The following is an 18,947-nucleotide window of genomic DNA, read 5'->3' on the forward strand; positions in this document are numbered from 1 at the left end:
TAACGATTTTTTGGAACAGAAACGCGTTTGGTAATTGCAAAAAAAATCTGTTTCCAGAACAAAAAAAGAACGGAAACTCATTTGGTAACCGAAAAAAAATCCGTTCTTAATTTTTTAATTTAATTAAGGCAACTAAATATATATTAAATTTAAGATGCCTTTATCTTTTTAACTTACTAAATCAAACTATATCTTATTTTTTCAATTTATTAAATCAAATTAGACCAATATATGTATAAGTAGTTTATGCATGATTTATCAAATTACAATATGGATGAGATCAACTATATAAAAAACTGAAAGAGAAAACAAATTGAAATTAAACAATGAGAACATCAAATATGTTTTTCATAGATAGGAAAAAATACAATTATGAGCCATACGTAAATTTTCCCAAGTAGTTACAAAAATGATTACATAATTGAAAAATACAACGGTATGGAATTCCAGGCATATTGTAGTCCCTTGCCATTTTATTTGCAATACTTTTCCTAAGTATGTTTATCTCACTTGCCAGTACATCCGATATATCATTAGCAACTTCTTCTTCCGTAGGCCCATATGCGTAGTTAGGATCATCATTTTCGGAAAAGTCTCTATCTATCCTATCTTGGTTGCGAATATAATTATGAAAAGCACAACATGCAATCACAATGAAGGCTTGCTTCCGAATTGGAAAGAAAGGCATGTGTTGCAATATAAAAAATTATTTTTTTAGTGCCCCAAATGCTCTCTCAATTACGTTTCGAAGTGAAGAGTGCTTATGGTTGAACATTTCTCTTGTTGTTGTAGCTTGTCTCCCTCTACCACTATAATCATTCAAATGGTACCGTTGACCTTTAAATGGCGTTAAAAATCATGAAAGTGTTGCATAATCAGAATCTACCACGTAGTATTTGCCTACAACAAGGTACAATATAGGCTTGTTATGATATGCAACCGCAATATGATCATAAGCAAACTACTACCGATAGACAAAGAAAATACCTAGTGGTGGTCTAGGAAAATTCTGTTCGAGATACTCGAGTGCGGCCGAGTGCACTCGATAATCGTTGGCTAATCCTTCCTATCCAGCATACACATACGTAAATTTCATGTCAAGGGAATAAGTACATAGCACATTCTGGGTGGTGGTGCCTTTCCTATTTGTACATGAAACCTCCTTCGACATAGGCACAACAGCACTAATGTGTGCACCATCAATAGCACCTATGCAGCCTTGCGATTTTACAAAAGTATAGTGTTATACAAGATTATCAGTTATAAGTATTTGATGATGTAAACTTAATATTGAAAACAGACCTTAAAGTAGTGCGAGGTGTTAGGATCCAGCATAATCTCCTCTGGGATAACATCAAAAGAATGTGCTTTGATGACTTCATTTGAAATTTTTATCATTGCTTTCATCACTATAATAAAATACTTGCTAACTATTTGTGAGGAATGTTGGAATCTCTCGCATAAAGTTCTCATAAAGCTCTTATGACCAACTATCAACAAGAAGATACCTAGTTATTTATCCGCCTTAATATACCGACTATTTTTTAACTACCTCTTTTCTATCATTAAATCACATAGATTCAAAAAAACATGTCTTTCCAACCTAAAGGCCTCGTATATTCTATCCGAGTGTCCACGAATAATCTCGCTTATCCATTCAGCTCCCGATTGTTTACCATCCCTATATGGTTCTTTCATGTGCAAGCACTTATCCAGTATCTAACCATAAATCCATGAACGTATTATCTTAATATGAAACTCATTCAAGCATGTTCCAACTTGAGCTAACTATCTAGTAGACACAACATTTGATTTATCTTCCATTGTACCTGTACCATCACACAAATACAATGACATTAATGTAGGTACTTGGAAAAAAAAAACATAGATTTCACACAATCCACAATAGTCATAGCAAATACAAACAGAAAAGTCTCAATATTAATATCCTTAAAACCAAACAACAACCGACGAGATGGGTCACAAAATAAAATGAAACTGAACACCACATAATCCACAATACATTTCCCAACATCTACTATAGATTTCGGGGAAGTGTATTCCTCCTTTCGAAGGTGCTTGTGATGAAAGCCTCCCTTCGTTCAGCACTAACACATGCTTTGTCCACTCCTTTGGTGTAAAGATCATCGTCCAACTCAGATATGGCAAGTAGGATATTAACCATAACAGCCACGGAATATGGGTTCACGGGAGGTGGCCGATGAGGATTTGATCATATCTTCAATGGCTTTACATGTCGTGGTTAAATTGTATTGGCTATTTTTTCTTCTTCTCTTTGCATTCAGAGTCCTATTCAAGTTGTGTTTATCATGAACTAAAGTACTAGGATTGCCAGGTGTGAAGCTTTCCTTATCAAGATGGTGATCACCAAAACCCTCCAGAAAATCGTTACTATCATCCTCACAATTGTCCTCATCATCCGACAGTGTCAAATTGTGGCCACTTCTTATTGCTTGCTCCCCGGTAGCATATGTATCACCAAATACAATACACAAGTCGGGATAAAGAGGAAACCCAACCTTCTTGAACTTCTCCTACTCACTATTATCCTGCAATTTTCGCAATAAATAGCGTACATTAGTAACATAATCAAACCTTTTAAAACTGACAAATATAATGATCTAAAAATGATAAAATGATACCTTCACGTGAAGTTTCCATATGCTTGGATCATCGACGGTCACTCTTTTATTGACATTCTTCCAACCAAATCCAGATTGTGAAAGAAGCTTCTTGAAACTACCATATTGTGCTCTCAATTTGTTCGCCTTATGTCTTAGTTGTCCTTGGGTATATTGGACTCACATCTTGTTGTTGAATGCGGTCCTTATGTTTTTCCACCTTGGTTTATTGAAAATACAAGAGGTACGATTCCCTTTTTTTACCTCTTGTACCATTGAACTCACAAGCAAGTTGGTGGAAGTCTCGGTCCATTTTGTCAAGAATGTCTATTTTGGGATGTCATCTTGTTGTTGACTAATGCATCATCATATTAACAATGCAATCACAAGCTCAATAAACAAAAGTGCACTATTACCGGCATGAACACACAATGAACTTATGCTCATATGAGCACCAAAACACTTTGAATGCAATGTTACAAGAGCCTTCAAAACAAGCATAGATACTTTCTCGCAACAAGTCCTAAGATGTAGCATGAACTAAGAATTTAAATAAAGTGCTAGTAAGGTAACTACTTTCTTATTTAAGTTATAGGCATATACTCCAGCACCAATGAAGAAACCAAGAATAAAGGAAATAAAAACCTAAGATCTGCATCTTTGATTAGCTACATTCACTCAAGTTTTCATCAAAAAAGAAGAAGGTAAAATCATGTAAGCATTTGATCGCTTGAGCATGTGCAAGGCAAATATATTTGACATGTCACGTTAATACTAGTTCCAGTCATCCATCACATTACCCAACAGAGTTGAAAGCAAAAATCCTCGTTGCAAAGATCATATGAGGAATCTCATATCTGCATCAAAAGTTAGCTTTTTTTCATTACGAGCTCAACGGATGTAGAGGGGAGAAGCCATTGGAGTGAGAAAAGAACGTGAGAGCAATGAGAGGAACCATGGCAAATCAAAAACATGTTGATCAAACATAAGTAAGATGGATTGCGCGGGCATGCCAAAACCAATGAAGTGGGCAAGTATAACATACCAAGCCGCACAAACCAAAAAAAAAAAAAACAAACAAAGAACAAGTAAACAACAATGGCTATAGACAGTTCTCAAGGACACGTTAAAAACCAAATGACAAGTAAACGACAATGGCCGAGGTCGAACCTCGACCGGTGATGGCTGGGCTCGGCTCGAGCGACATGCGCTCGGTCAACCCCCGGGTGGATCGCCTAGGTGATCCCCGCCAAGGGTCGGTCACCCGAGCAAGCCCTACCCGGATTTGGGAGGGGCTCGGACTCGCGCGGCGAGTACGAGGCTGACCCGTGCTCGCGCAAGCTCTCCCTGTATCGGGTGCCGCATTGCCGAGAAGATGAAAAAGAAGAGGATGAAGCGGCGGATACTCATCGGAGGAGTGATGGCTTCAGCTGGTCGAGGAATGGCGTTAGCTGTCGAGGAATAAAGGGAGGAGCTGCTTATGTCTTTAAAAGAGAGTGTGAGGGAGTAGCTGATGGGGTCTTCAAAAGTGTTCCTATAGCGTTGAGAAGTTTTTCTAAAAAGTGTTCCAAAAGTTTTTTTAAAAAGTGTTCCGAGAACACTTTGGGAACAATTTTTTATCATATGCGTTTGTGTTCTCAGAGTGTTCTTTGGGAACAATTTTTTACCATATGCGTTTACGGAGCGTTGCCATATACACCTTACGCTTTCACATGTGCCCTCTATTACATATAATAACTCGGAACACTTTGAGAACATAAACACTTTTTCTGGAGCGTTGCCATATGCACCCTAAGCTTCCACATGTGCCCTCTATTATATATAATAACATATTAAAGCATAGCTCGTTAGTAGTAAGCATGACGGATGCCTTGGGACGTCACACAAAAACTAGCAATTGCCAAACTTTTTCTATATAAATAGCTAAATTCCATTTTGGCTTTAAATTTGCAGAAGGAGAAAAAAGAAATCTCAACGTTTCGGACTTTCTTTTTCGCCATACAAAGGCACTCAGGCTTTGTCACAACGAAACTAAATTCTTGGGCTATTGGATATATCTAAAATTCCAATATATTGTTAAAGATGAATTTCGTCTCTAGTTACTATTTAATATATGAAATCAAATTTGAATTTTTATAATCCTCAATTAAGGTAATTAAAAACAGTTTATACTATAAAACATAGGTTTATGGCATAGTCTATAAAACGTTTTGAAAGAAATAGAAAATGTTAATAGACAGTTATATACATAGACAATTTTTCAATTGGATATAAGTTACGCTATCCCGAACGAAGTGCCATTTTTTAAGGGAATTATTTTTCGCAGCTAGCTAAATACCTGTTTGACATTGACCTTTACTTTTTTAACTATTGACTTTCTATAAATTTTGCGACACAAATATTTTTAAATTTTTTCTAACAGGGGAAATTTAATACCAATCAAAATATTAACATTGATTTGTAGAGCCGTGTATATATTTCTCGTAACTTTTCAAAATTCAAATGATTTCTTATTCATTTTCATAGTTGAGCCAGACATTTGTATGGTGACAGCATTTTATTGTTGTTAAGATTATCTTGTTCCGTTCTTAGAAGTTTCCATTAATGTTAGCTCATGTTAGGAATCAATCGATGCAAACCAAATTTGTCTACTCACATGGGGAAAACATTTTATTTGACATTCATACAACGTAACAGCCATGGCAAGGTGCTATGAATCATTTATCATTGGCCACTTGTCATATCCTACTTGTAAGTGTTCCATGAATTATCACATCTTACTTGCATACTACTTTATGTAGAATATGAAATTATACTTAGAAACGATTTTTTTCTTTTTAACTTTTTTCTTTACAACGGGTTACCCACTTTGACCTTTCTGTAATGCAAATACCAAAAATATTTAAAACCGATCCCATATGGATATGTAGATTTACACATATTTTACCATAAATTTCTTACAATGAGATAATATTTTAAGTTATAGGGGGGAAAATAAAAAAAATAATCAGTTTTTGACTTTCTAGAAGCCCAGAAAAATGAACCCTAAATTTTATAACACCATTAGGCCAAGTTAAAATTAACTGAATATTGATAAGATCCGACATATTTAATATATATTATATATATATATATATATATGTCTGTGTGTTATTCGGCTGCCACTAATAGTCTAAGACGCACAACTAACGTTTCCAGATCGAAAGTATAATCTTCCAGACAAATAAACTAAATGTGATCTATTTTTTTCTTTTCCGCCGACAGAAATTTTTTTATCCAGATAAGAAAAAGCAGCAGGCATAAACTACGGAAACGTCAAAGCATTATGTCAGAAAATTAAGATTAAACTCTGACAATCCCAAATTTAAAACCTGGAGGTTGGCTAACCCTAATCATTCACCCTCTGCAGTATAAATGATTAACTTCTAATTATTTTGGGAACTCGTTTTTTTTATTTTAATTTTGACGTTTTGTGCAAAAACCTAATTTAAAACACGGCGAGCAGAAAAATCTGAAACTAAACCATTGAGAGAAGAGCAGTTGTGTCAGGTGTCATGTTTTTCCAAAGCGCAGAGAAAACAAAACAGGAAAAGGATCCGCTTTAGGGTTTCACTCCTTTCAGACCAGTCCAGATCGACACGTGTCATCAGAAGAACAGGGGTTCTGGTCAAATGTGAGAAGGGTGCATGTGAAAGTGTGCGTCAATGATTGATGGTCAGGTGAGATGAAGACGAAGAAAGCTCGTGCGCAGACCTGTAATTAATTAGATTTTCCTTTTTTTTTTTCAAACGAAAGAGAGAAAATTGTATGGGTCGATAGATTATTTTCTCTGCCGACACTGGAGAGGAATCTTTCGCAATTTCAACTTGAGATTGAAGTTCGGTTTGCTGAGTCGGCACTGGTTGATAGTTTGATGGGATTTCGTTTTTGGTCCTTGTACTTCGTGCAATTACATTCCATCAAGACTTCCATCGAAAATTCGCTCGAACTTTGCTGAGTCGGCACTGGTTAATTAACATGTGGTACCTACTTAGACAAGCTTCTGAAGCAAATTACATATTTGGTCCCCTTACTCTTAGAAACGATCAATTTTAATCCTACTACTTTGTTTTGGTGACAATTTTCAACAAAACTTAGGGTGCGTAAATTTCAATGAAAGTATTTTTCGGGAATTGATTTTTCGGACTTCCCTTCATTTGTTTCCCTGAAAATAACTTAGGGCCTATTTGGTATCAATTTTATTCCCGAGAACAATTTATGAGTAAAAATGATTTTTTATAATTCTGTTTTCTATAACAAAGAGGAAATTTTTTTTTTTTTTGCTTCTTATCTCTATTCAAACTTTGTTCCTGACCATTGATCCGTTCTCGAAAACATAAAAATTAATTGACGTTACCAAACAGATTTATGTTCTTTTTTTATTCTGGAGAACAAAAAATATAGGAATCGGAGAAATAGGAGTGTTACCAAATAGACCTTTAGTTGACGGAAAACTATTTCCAATTAATAGAAAAATTCATGCCTAAAAATAGGAAAATGAATTTTTAAATTTAAAAAGGTCAAATTACTTTCTAGAATTGCTCATCTCGAACTTTTAATATTTTATTTATTTTATTTTACATTTTATATTTCAATGTTTAACTTTAAATTTTTAATTTTCTTATTCTTTATTTTTTTTTATTTTTCTTCTTCATCCGCTAGTTGCCTTTTGGCCATGGCCTGCGGCTGGCTACAAATGTGGGCCTATGAGCTCGAGGTTCTCCGGATCCCAGAGAGCTCGGAGCTTGCCCAATCCCGTCGAAAGTATGCGAGGAATTTTTCCTACACTAAGGCTCTATTTGCTTCACAGAAAATGTATGATTTGAAAAATATTTTTCTAAAAGTGATCGCTTCTATCGCTCAAATAATGAAAGAAAAATATTTTTATCGTCTACAAAGATGTTTATACACAATTTTTTTGTCAATAGTGAAAAAAAAAAAAAAACATTGACTGATTATTTTAAGTGATACATATGATCATTTTTAAAAAAATATTTTTTAAATCTTTCATTGTTCTGTAAATCCATGCACCCTAAGACCTTAAAAATCTTTGCTGATGATTTTCTTTGAGTATTTTTTTGGTCTTCCGTGTGAAATGAAGTTCATGCGCAGTTGTTAGAAAGCAAAAAGTGGACACGAGTACATTCAAATACATAAGCCGAGAAATTGTAGTGGCCGATTTCTTCTAATTTACTGCCCTTAATATTAAAAGGAGAAATCATGCATAGAAAGACCCCAGATCGACGTGCTAAATTTACTTTCTCCAATGACCAAGTACAAGTGATTTTCACTCCAACATGCAGCCTCGTGTTACAACTGTAGCCTGTAGGTAGCAAACTTTTTTAATTGAAAATGCTATAATTTTAGGTTAAAGTGCGTTCATTTTGTAAAAAATTAATGATTTAATGATTGTTTATATCATTTAGAAAAATTAGTCAACGAAAAGCGTTTTCATTATCGATAATAATCTATGCCTAACTATTTTCATCGGTGATGAAAAAATTTTACATATATTTATTTTTGTAAGCGATTATTCTACGAAAAGTATTTTTCAGATCACTCATTTTTTACGAAGTGAACACGCCCTAAGACAATAAGATTAAAAAGCAAGGGTTGCTCCAAAAATTTTCAAGGAAAGCATCTTGTGGTATCAATGTTCATCGTCCGCAAAATTGTTTAAGGTTATTCACCGTCAGAGAGAGGGACAGAGAGGGGTGTGAACTGGCCGTCTGAAATAGTGGTTGCTGGATCTTGTCGTTTCTCGTTTATTATAAAACATTCGTTTGATCTCGCTTTAACTGCTCCATTCGAAGAACAGTAGAAATCGACGACAAAATAAACTAAGTGTTGAAGCAGTGCATGCCATCAAAGGTCAAGACAAGACCCAAGGTTGACGAAGCATCTCATCCTCATAAATCACGGGACGGATACCAAGATCGATCTGCTTTTCCTTCATGATTTGAAGTAGGTAAGAGTTGTTCTGTGCATCGTCTGCATTGCAATCGCCCAAACAAAACAGTTGACTTTGATGGGGAAATGATTCGGATCTGTCTCGCCCTTAATGGGGAGCACCAATGTGTTTGGATTTTAGGCTTGGCTTGTTTCGCAGGAAATGGGTCATCTGAAAAATGTTTTTCTAAAAAGGATTGTTAGTATCACTTGCAACAATTGAATTTTAGGCCTAGCTTGTTTCGCATGAAATGAGTGATCTGGAAAATATTTTTCTAAAAAGGATCTTTTATATCGCTTGCAACAAACAAATGAACATAACATTTTTATTCATCCACGACAGTGTTGTTGATAGTGAAAACATTTTCAATTGACTATTAATCTCAATCGATATAATCAATTATTTTTAGGAAAATATATTTTCCGAATCGTTAATTTTTCGTAAAACAAAAAAAGCCTTGATGAGCAGAGAAAGTAAAGGGAATTGGAAAGTGAAAATTTGTGATATTATTTTTATCTTTACAATTCATTTTTTTCGTTTTTTGAAGTTCGTTCTGAATAGATATGTAAAGATGTTTGTTTTTCACTGTTGGAAATGACCATTAAATGAATGCCAATGTAAAACCACTTCTGGATTTGTCATTGTTTGTGAAAATTGGTTTCCCTAGATTGAATAAATACCCACTCTAAAAGTCCTTGCATAAGATCCAGTCGCATTCCAAGTTAATTAATCAAATACAAATTATAAGATCCAGTTGTATACCCACATTTTGAATACCTTTGCGTATGTGAACATGTGGTGTTTCTTAATGTGATGGTGTGAATCGGGGTCGCCAGTTCGTAGTTAAGCTACAAATCACTTGAAAAATCACAGTCGCGTGGGCAAGAAATTCAAGAAATCAAGCTACAAATAATGCCATGAAGTAGATGAGGTGATTTGATAATATCTACCCTACAACTTGTGAGCTATCTTACTCTATTTCTTAACTTCATTTCTAAAATTATATGGACAAATTTCTCTTCGTTTAATATCACAAAAAATCCGAAACAAGAATACTCATGTCATATTTACCAAAAACTAATTTTTATATCATAAAAAAATTTCAGAACAGTACATCCATGCCACGCTTGTCCGAAACTAATTTTGGTATCACAAATCATTAAATTTTTAGATTGAAAATTTTAGGCTCAATGCCCAAAAAAAACCCCTCAGCTTTAGCATTTGTCCCAATTTTATATATATTGTCTTAGAAAAAATCCCTAACTTTTACTTTTGTCCTAAGAGGTCGCTCATATATGCACCCGTTTGAAATTAGTTTCTGATAAAACTTTAGCATTTGTCCTAATTATTCCCTAAGAGCTCACTCATGTCTCGAAAATCTGCTAAAATCTTTAATTTCGTCCAAATTTTTCCCTAAGATTTTGGTGGTTTAGGAGACATAGAAGGAGCATTTCAATGTTGTCATAATTCCTAGTCTTAGTTCATTTTTTTTTTTTTTTTATAGATTTGGCTTCCCAAAACAACATCGCGTAAAAACCCCATTTATGTTGAATTTTTATGTCGGATCCACGCCAACAATTTAATAGGGATATTGAATGGAAACTAACCGAGGGTAAATTTGTCATGAATATACTAATTTGCCATTTTTTGTGATATGGAAATTATTATGAGATAAATATGATACATGTAGGCTGGTTTGACCTTTTTTACGATATTAACCCTTTCTTCTATTAAGAAATCATGGATGTACTAGACTACTAGTTTGCCATTTTTTGTGACATGGAAATTTTTTTGAGATAAATATGATACATGTAGGCCGATTTGATGTTTTTTTATGATATTAACCCTTTCTTCTATTATGAAAATTTGTCAAAGGTATAATGTTTTGACTCATCACAACTATTGCCGATATGATTATTTTCATGTCTCTCCTGCTTCACATAATTACACATAATTATTTTCAAAATGAATACGATCACATCGGTTGAATAATGCTAAAAATCGTCAAAGAAGAAGAAGAAGAAGAAGAAGAAAGATACCTACCTACAATTTCGCCGACTATGGCCTGGAAAATTTACCCATCATAGAACAGACAAAATCTACATGTCTAAGTTATTCTCTGTTAGTTGGAGATTCCTCTTTTACTTGCAAGTCACATAACTTACTTAATACTAGATAGAGTGCTGCATTTGTTAGTGTGTTAGATCAGTCGTCGTTTAACTTGTAAAAGCAAAAAAAATAAGCTTTTGACATACGGCAAGTCATCGTTGGAGCTCTCTGCACTTAGAAAAGTAAAAAAGAAAAAAAATAATGGAAAAAATAAAACAAAATAACTAATTTGAAAGCATTTCAAAATAGCGTGTTGGCGATTTCGCCATCCGACTTCAATTAAGATCCGGATTCGAATCTATCACACTCAACTCGTTCTTTTAAGATTGTCCTAAGGGCACATATTCGAGAGTCTCGGATCATTACCCGCTATGCAATTGCAATAAAAGAACTTCTATTTAATAAGAATTAATCGAGTGCCCAAAAAGTCTTGAACAATATAATATTTTGCGAGGAGAAGAAGAAAAAAAAAGGAAGAATGGTGAGCGAGGAGTTTTTGGTTCTTGGCTCTACCTTTGCATGTGCTCATCCGTGGCCAACAAGTACGAAAGTGGAGTATACAATCCGACCGACCAATCTTAAAAGCTGACGACACAAGCCACAGTTAACATAGCTTCATTAGGGGACAATGACTTATGAATCCAAACTTTTTCCCTCCCTTATTAGTATTATTATATACGTAAGCAAATTTATCTGTTCTATACAGTTAAAATCTGAATCGGGAGAATATCTGCACATGTGCTTACCACGCCGCACTTAATTTTACCTTCGTGATTATCATGTGGCGAGTGACATAACCAATATGCAATTAAGACTCGTTAGCTTAGTGATTTATCATCCTCAAACTTCTATCATTTCTTAAACTTTGGTTTCGAAGTAAAGGAAAAGTGTCTTCTAACATAATTTTATAGGAATATGTATAATAAAAGTTCTAAAACTTGTCCCGAAAGTGCAATTTAGTCTAAAAACTTGCAAAAAGTGCAATCAAGTCCTAAAACTTATCAAATTGATATAACCGAGTCCTTATGTTAACTTCGTCCAACTTGACTACCAAAAAATTCTAATGTGGCTTTTTAAAATATTTTCTCTTTTCTACGTGTGGTGATTACATGGTTAAACAACGTCGTTTTATCAAAATCTGATTTTTAATATCATATTTGGATCAAAATGACAGCGTTTTAGCCACGTAGGAGAGAGATAAAATATTAAAAAAAGTCACGTTAGCATTTTCTGTTGGCCGAGTTAGACGGAGTCAATGAGAGGATTTGATTGCACCAATTTAATAAGTATTAGCAATTGATTCACTTTTTGCAAGTTTTAGGACTCAGTTGCACTTTCATAATAAGTTTTAAGATTTTTGATGAACGTGTCGCCTTTTTTATGTGTCTGACCCACAAGATAGTTAAAGATATGAAGACAAATTATCCGGAGGTATTATGTTACTCTTCCGAAATTTTTGCTGCTTTTCACTCATCTCATTGACTTTAAATTTGAAAAACTACGAATAAACATATAACATTACAAATATGTAATCTGTTCATTTAATTGAACTTAAGTCACAAAGAGAAACATATCTTATTACATTAATAATACTGACATTTTGATGGCTTATCTCATTACTTGGATGAATTTAACTTGACATTCACTAGATTGAAAATGACAATAAATGCATAAAAATTGCAACTTATTTGGAAAGTAAATTTCATTTAGTTTTATTTCCTTCTTTTATGGTCCACTTATTTTAAATTATAGCCATCTTGAATATTTTTTTAAGCAAATTGTTTAGGAAGAGATGGAAAATGAAAATAATTTTGAACAAAATCCACTTAATTCGAAATTGAGATATATGTGGCAAAAAGTTGACATCTAGTAAAAAAATTGAAGGAGCAAAACATAGGTTTTCAAAAAATGAGAATGCGAATTGATGGATGTAGAGATGATATTTAAAGTTTTTCAGTTTTGTATTACGTCCACTCTCTCTCTCTCTCTCTCTCTCTCTCTCTCTCTCTCTCTCGTTAGAATGTCGTCCTCATTACTACCACCGATCTCACTCTCATTCACCACCCCCTTATCTTTCCAAACGAAACATTAATTTCTTATCTACTAATGTCTATCATTCTTCATGTTTACTTTCGATTCCCATGCGTAATTATACTCATATCATTACATAGATTAACAATTATTTACGAGAACTAAGTCAAATACGAAATTAAATATCTAAAAATGAGGTTCTTTACTATACCACATTGTATGCCTCGGTGCAATTATACTATCGTGGACTCTTCTTTTCTTGCATAACAATGTTTAAAACACTGTGCGTGATCCTTCCCACTTGCTTAGGGTGTCTTTTTTTATTATACAGGAGCATAAGCACAGAGGCTTGACTATTTGGAGATCCGGGAAATATTTTGTAAGTCCCATGAATTGGTTAAATTCAAGCCTTTGGTTTATACTGATAAAAGGCCGTTTGCACGTAGTTGGTGGGATTTAAATATTAGATCTTTAATTCTCGACCTAGAAATTCTCTGAGTCTCAACCAATTGTGTCAACCCTAATGAGTTTAAGGTTCCTTTCTGAAAAAAGCATATGTTGACTGAAAATAACAATGAACTTCATATTATGTGAACATTTGTGAAACTGGAATTACTACTGTTAGTGCTTCTTCAGACAGCTTTCCGAGGTTAAGACAACAACCAAGTGCAACATCAACCTGCTTTTGGCATCAATGCTATTCGTCGATACGTTTCCTTTTAGATCGAATGAAGATATCAAGTTCAGTTAGCATTTCAATTAGAAACTTCCCAATTGAAAATAACATTTAGCATTTGTTTTGACATTGTGCAACACACAAATTTTTTGACATTTTGATTCACGCATAATCGTCATTATTTGTAGAGTTAATTTAATATTCAAAAAGTTCACATGAAAGTGATTAAGCATTTTGTTTTATTTGAAATGAACTAAAACAAATGCAGCCTAGTGACCTCGATATTTGAAAGTTGGTAATCGAAAGTGTTATCGAATCCCGAGTTGAGTGATCGAGAAGTAGAAGCCACATATTTTTATCTAAAAAGGTTGGAGCAAGTGCGGATAGGAAGGCTTTTCGTAGGAGCCTCTCCCTTCTTTATCTTTTCTTGCATAACATGCATTTTGAAGTTTCCTCCAATTATTTATCGGGTATATTGCCCATGAAGTTTCTATTATGAGAGATGCTATGTAAAACTCATTTGATTAAAGCCAATCCGTAATCCAGATCCATGGAAATAGAAAAAAAAAAAAGAAGAAGAAGGAAGTTTATTCAGTTCGATCGAGGCCGGGGTTTGGACGAAAATTTGAGTTCATTTCATGTTCGAAAGTTCATAAAAAAATATTCGTTATCAAATCTCTAAGTTACAACTATTAAATAATGAAGATAAAACTACTTAAAGATATGCAAATTTGATATAAGAAACCAAAGTCTCATGTTCGAACTTTGACGGAGCATAACAGTCTATTGGTGGAGTTACGAGACTTGTTTCCATGGGCTGAAGGCTAGAGGTGCATGTGTGACAAATATGAATTACTCTTGAGATGTTGTTCGCTTTGATTCACGCTATACCGGGTTTAAGATTTTATCTTTTGACCTATATGTAAGTATTTTCTCAAGGGTCACACATACTAGTAGTTCTCTCACCTGATAGTTCCAATGCTAGACGATACCATTGCATCGAAAAATGCTTTTTATGAGTTAAACTCTATTTTTACATATTATAATTTAGGAACATTTTCCCCCATGTTCAATGCACAATTTAGTTCGCTCTTGCCTCATTTGCCGATCTCGAAGCCTATCGGGAGTAGTGCTTTGTCCAAGCCCTCTTGCCTCGGCAGTCATTCTCCGCCCTTGTATGATCGGGTTGTCACTAGCCTCCTAGCTTCCATGAGGATCATCATCAAACCGCACACCAGTTAGAGGGGGTCTCACTCTTATACCATATATTATAGCACTCTTGCTTTAACTTACTTAAAGCTATTGTCCACTTTTTTGACATGTTTTGGGCCATTTCCCCATAATCGACCCCTAACACCACCATGTTTGCCCATCTAATGTTTAATCATTTAATTTTTTGCCCCCCATATAAATGATTTCCTAATTCAATAATTTGATCAATCAAGGAGCTGAACTGAAGAATTAAATGTTTTTTTTTCTACTTTGCAACCAAAAATTGGAAATAGTATTCATATTCATCTCATTACAAGTATTAATAATATGATTAAAAAAAATCAAAAAAATGTGGGGCCGTGCTTGGCCATTATGGGGCTTCGTTTGGCCCCCAAAAGTGAAAATAAAATTGCAATATCTTAACTCTGTATATATATATTTTTTAAGCTCTAAGCAATATCTCAACTTTACTAGATGAAATGAACCAAATTTTCACCCTTGGGTATAAAACAAAAATCCCTCTTCCCTTCCACATTTTTTTAAGAGAAAAGTCAAACAAACACTGCCTTTCTTTATCTTCCTCCCTTCTCCACTACTTTCCACATCTCTCTCTCTCTCTCTCTCTTCTCTCTCTCTGTTTTTACTTTCTCTCTCTCTTCCTCTCACCCCCGTTTGAGTGACAAACAAGAACTCCACCGCTATCATTGCTTGTCCTTGTCACTTGTATCTTCTTTTGCTCCCCTCCTATATCTCCCAACACAAAACTCAAACCCCCCATTCTCATCTCAATAGTCTTCTTCTTCTCCTCCTCCTCCTCCTCCTCCTTCCCCTTCAATCCTCTGCTTTAACTCATACCATTCTTTCTCCACTGGAAAGAGCAAGACTTTACTTCGCTCCTCTGGAAAAAAAAAAAATGGAAGGAAGTTCCACTCCGTTGACTCAGAATTCATCCACCTTCGCCATTGGAATCCACCCCAACGACCAGCTCCCCAGCTGCTTCCTCGTCGCCGGCTGGGAGGATGCGTTGGATCGGGGCGATCCCTTTGAGTCCGCCCTGAGCTCCATGGTGTCGTCTCCCGTGGCGCCGCCCCTGGCTGCCGGCGAGGGCGATGACGCCGTCATGATCCGAGAGCTGATCGGGAGGCTCGGCAGCATTTGCGATTCCGGCCAGACCTCACCGGGGTCCTACAACAACAGCGCCGCCAACACTTCCTGTTACAACACCCCTCTGAACTCGCCGCCCAAGCTCAGCCTCTCGATGGCGGATCAGCATGTCCGCGGCGGCGGCGGCGGCGGCGGCTTCCCGGCCCCCGGATGCCATTTTCCAGGGCACCCGCCTTTCGTGCCGGTCATGGCTGATCCGGGGTTCGCCCACAGGGCGGCGAGATTCTCTTCCTTCGGCGCTAGGAATGTGAATGTCGCAAATCTAAACAGTGGCCTCGGGTTGAATGCATCAGAATTCCCGGGGAAACAGGGCAATATGCTCGATTCGGGGAGATTTTGCAGAGTTCCGAGCAGTCGGTCGCTGAAGGCTAATGACGGATCTCAAATCTGTGTACAGGGGAATGATAGAATCTTCCTCCAGTCAGGAATCTCCGCTTCGACCCCCGAAAATGGAGAAATGGGGGATTCCCGCGAGGGGTCTTCGATCTCCGACCAGGTTGCGCACGGAGAGATGCACGCCAGGGGACAAATCGACGTGAATTCAAGGAAGAGAAAATCGATCCCGAAAGGGAAAGCGCGAGAATCGGTCGCTTCTCCTCAATCTGCTAAAGATTCCGAGGTGAACATGACCCTGTTTCTTGAATTTGTGCTCTCCCGGAAAGACTTTCTCCTTTACATGGCATTGTGATGGAAATTTAAAAGAGAGATTGCATTTTGCAGGTTGCCACAGAGAATGAAGAACAGATGACGAAGAAAATCAAACCCGCTGAGGCCGACGGCAACGAGAAAGACACGGTGAACGGGGATCAGAAGCAGAGCAAGGAGAGTTCGAAGCCTCCGGAGCCGCCGAAGGACTACATCCACGTGAGAGCAAGAAGGGGTCAAGCCACTGACAGCCATAGCCTTGCCGAAAGAGTACTAGCTTCATCCGTTTCCGTTAGTTTCCACTTTTACTGATCCTGACCAGCTTCCGGCCAATGATTGCTGATCCTATTTTGTCCCTGCTTTCCGTTTTCCGACAGGTCAGAAGAGAGAAGATAAGCCAGAAGATGAAGGCCCTTCAGGATCTCGTTCCTGGCTGTAACAAGGTGCGCCATTTTCTAGCGACACTCTGGTCGTTGGTAATGTACTTTTCCAAGGAATTCCGAAATGGAGAATGTGATGGAGAAGTTTTTCGACCTTATGAATTTCAGGTGACTGGGAAAGCAATGATGCTCGATGAGATCATTAACTATGTGCAGTCCTTGCAGCGTCAAGTCGAGGTACGTTAAAAAAAATGCTACTCGGGCTCGCCAGTTTTGTTGAAACTTTCTGAAAGTCGGGCATTGATGCAGTTCGCTTCTCCTTGCAGTTTCTCTCCATGAAGATGGCAACCCTGAACCCCAGAATGGATTTCAATCTGGAAGCCTTCCTGTCGAAAGATGTAAGCTGAACAGGCAGTCTCGCTTCTAGTCTAATCGCGATGTAATCATATGCGAAAATTGAAACGAATTGGCCGGCTCTAATGCATTCAACTTGCAGATCTTGCACCCTCGAGGACCGTTGCCGGATTCTCTCTATCCAGTCGATTCGTCCGGATCCATGTCATATGGTTATGAGCCCCGACAAGGACTAATGCCAATGCTGAGCGTTGTTTCCAGCAACATGGATACCCAATTCCCAGCAGATCTTTTGAATTCCGGAATTCACAGAAATGCCAGCTTGAACTTGCCTGTCATGGACAATTACGGCGAAGCTCCCGCTCCGGTAATTGAACTGCAGCCATGGACATTGATCTTTTTTTCTTTTGGAATTGAAGTTTGTAGGATTTCAAAATCTTAGTGTTGCATTCATCTTCAGGGCCAAGCTCTATGGGAGGATGACCTCCAAAGTGTAGTCCAAATGGGTCTCGGCCAAAATGAGTCTCATAGAATAGAACAAGGTACACGGATCTATGAATTCGACGCCGATCGAGCTTTCATATATCACAACTGAAAATCCAACTTTGTCATTGACACATGATGCAAAATTTTCAGGCTCCCTGGACGCCGGTCAGATGAAAATCGAGTTGTAGTGCCCGGCATTAACGAACAGTACGGGTATGAGCCCGACAATTGACAAGGGCCCCTTCCACAGACAGAGAGAGAAGAGAAAGAGACAAAGGCCTATGTATATACGGGACCGATTCTTCGGTTTCAGTAATTGCTTAGTCATTCTTTGAAGGAAATCTTTCCAAGATTGTTGACAGTAGAACTAATTGGGAATCTTGTATCTGATATATAAGCATTTGTTTCGGTCTCTAGCGTTACCTCGCCATTTCTAAAATGCTGCAATTTGTTCATTCAGAGATTCGACCGGCAATTTACCGGCATCGGGAAATCACATTGTGTTTGTAACCGTGAACAAGAGTGATATTGAACAGACGCTGTAACTTGACAACGATGACACATCCTGCGGTTCGTGCTCTCCGAATCAAAAATGTTCTCTCAAGTTTCTGACAGAGCAAGATCATGAACATTGTGCACCTTCCAACTGGAAGAAGAAAGAAGGAGATGTCTTGTAATAATTCCACCTAAGGTCCCACAAAGACCATGTAAAATTTTCTATGCATGCTCGTCAACCAATCAACCTCGGGACGCGCCATGGATAAAATTTTTTCACACGGTCGGCATTCCCTGTCTGGTCCATCCCTCAGAATGACCCCGCTCCACTCGACTCGACTCGATCTTTGATCGCGGAAAAGGCGGAGAAAATGAAGGAAGCAATCTAGCAATCAAACATTTCCTTCTCCTCCATCACCACCACCGCCATCATCATCGCCATCATCATCAACTTAAAATGTTGACAAACTTCCAAATCCTCCATCATTTTCACCTACCTTCCCAGCAACCAGACAAGAACAGTTCCAGTGAGGACGACGCTGCTTCTGTATCCCATCAATTTTTCTTTTTTCTTTTTTCCTGGTAAGAGAAGATGGGAAATCCATTACGGGGCCCCATGATTCGGATGATATAACGTGGAAAAAAGAAAGAAACATCCCGTAACTTGTGGGGAGATTAGATTCGTTAGGCCTGGAAACCAGCTGGGTATCGTACTTAGTAAGGACAAAACGGTGTCTTAAGTCCAATCCCATTCTGAGAATGAC

The 18,947-nt window shown here is 37.1% G+C and overlaps 1 protein-coding gene across 2 annotated transcripts; it reads left to right on the forward strand.

Moving 5' to 3' along the window:
• Nucleotides 1-15,273: 15,273 nt before the first annotated feature.
• LOC115757201 (transcription factor bHLH77-like) lies at nt 15,274-18,096 on the forward strand. 2 transcript variants are annotated; one of them, XM_030697340.2, is made up of 8 exons: nt 15,275-16,442; nt 16,544-16,738; nt 16,846-16,911; nt 17,017-17,085; nt 17,175-17,246; nt 17,345-17,569; nt 17,663-17,744; nt 17,839-18,096. In XM_030697340.2, exons 1-8 carry the CDS (start codon nt 15,573-15,575, stop codon nt 17,874-17,876), a joined length of 1,617 nt encoding a protein of 538 aa, XP_030553200.1. In that variant the 5' UTR covers nt 15,275-15,572; the 3' UTR covers nt 17,877-18,096. The 2 variants fall into 2 exon arrangements, with proteins under 2 accessions (XP_030553199.1, XP_030553200.1); XM_030697339.2 differs by having other exon boundaries at nt 15,274-16,442; nt 17,663-18,096.
• The last annotated feature ends 851 nt before the right edge of the window (nt 18,097-18,947 follow it).

This window comes from Rhodamnia argentea, chromosome 1 (genome assembly GCF_020921035.1).
Source record: "Rhodamnia argentea isolate NSW1041297 chromosome 1, ASM2092103v1, whole genome shotgun sequence".
Classification (NCBI taxonomy): Eukaryota; Viridiplantae; Streptophyta; class Magnoliopsida; order Myrtales; family Myrtaceae; genus Rhodamnia; species Rhodamnia argentea.

Excerpts from the sequence above, each read along its gene's own strand:
- LOC115757201 (XM_030697339.2), top strand. The coding sequence starts at position 15,573 with ATGGAAGGAAGTTCCACTCCGTTGACTCAGAATTCATCCACCTTCGCC. Across the intron at positions 17,086-17,174 it reads CCTTGCAGCGTCAAGTCGAG|TTTCTCTCCATGAAGATGGC; the intron begins GTACGTTAAAAA and ends TTCTCCTTGCAG. Across the intron at positions 17,247-17,344 it reads AAGCCTTCCTGTCGAAAGAT|ATCTTGCACCCTCGAGGACC; the intron begins GTAAGCTGAACA and ends TTCAACTTGCAG.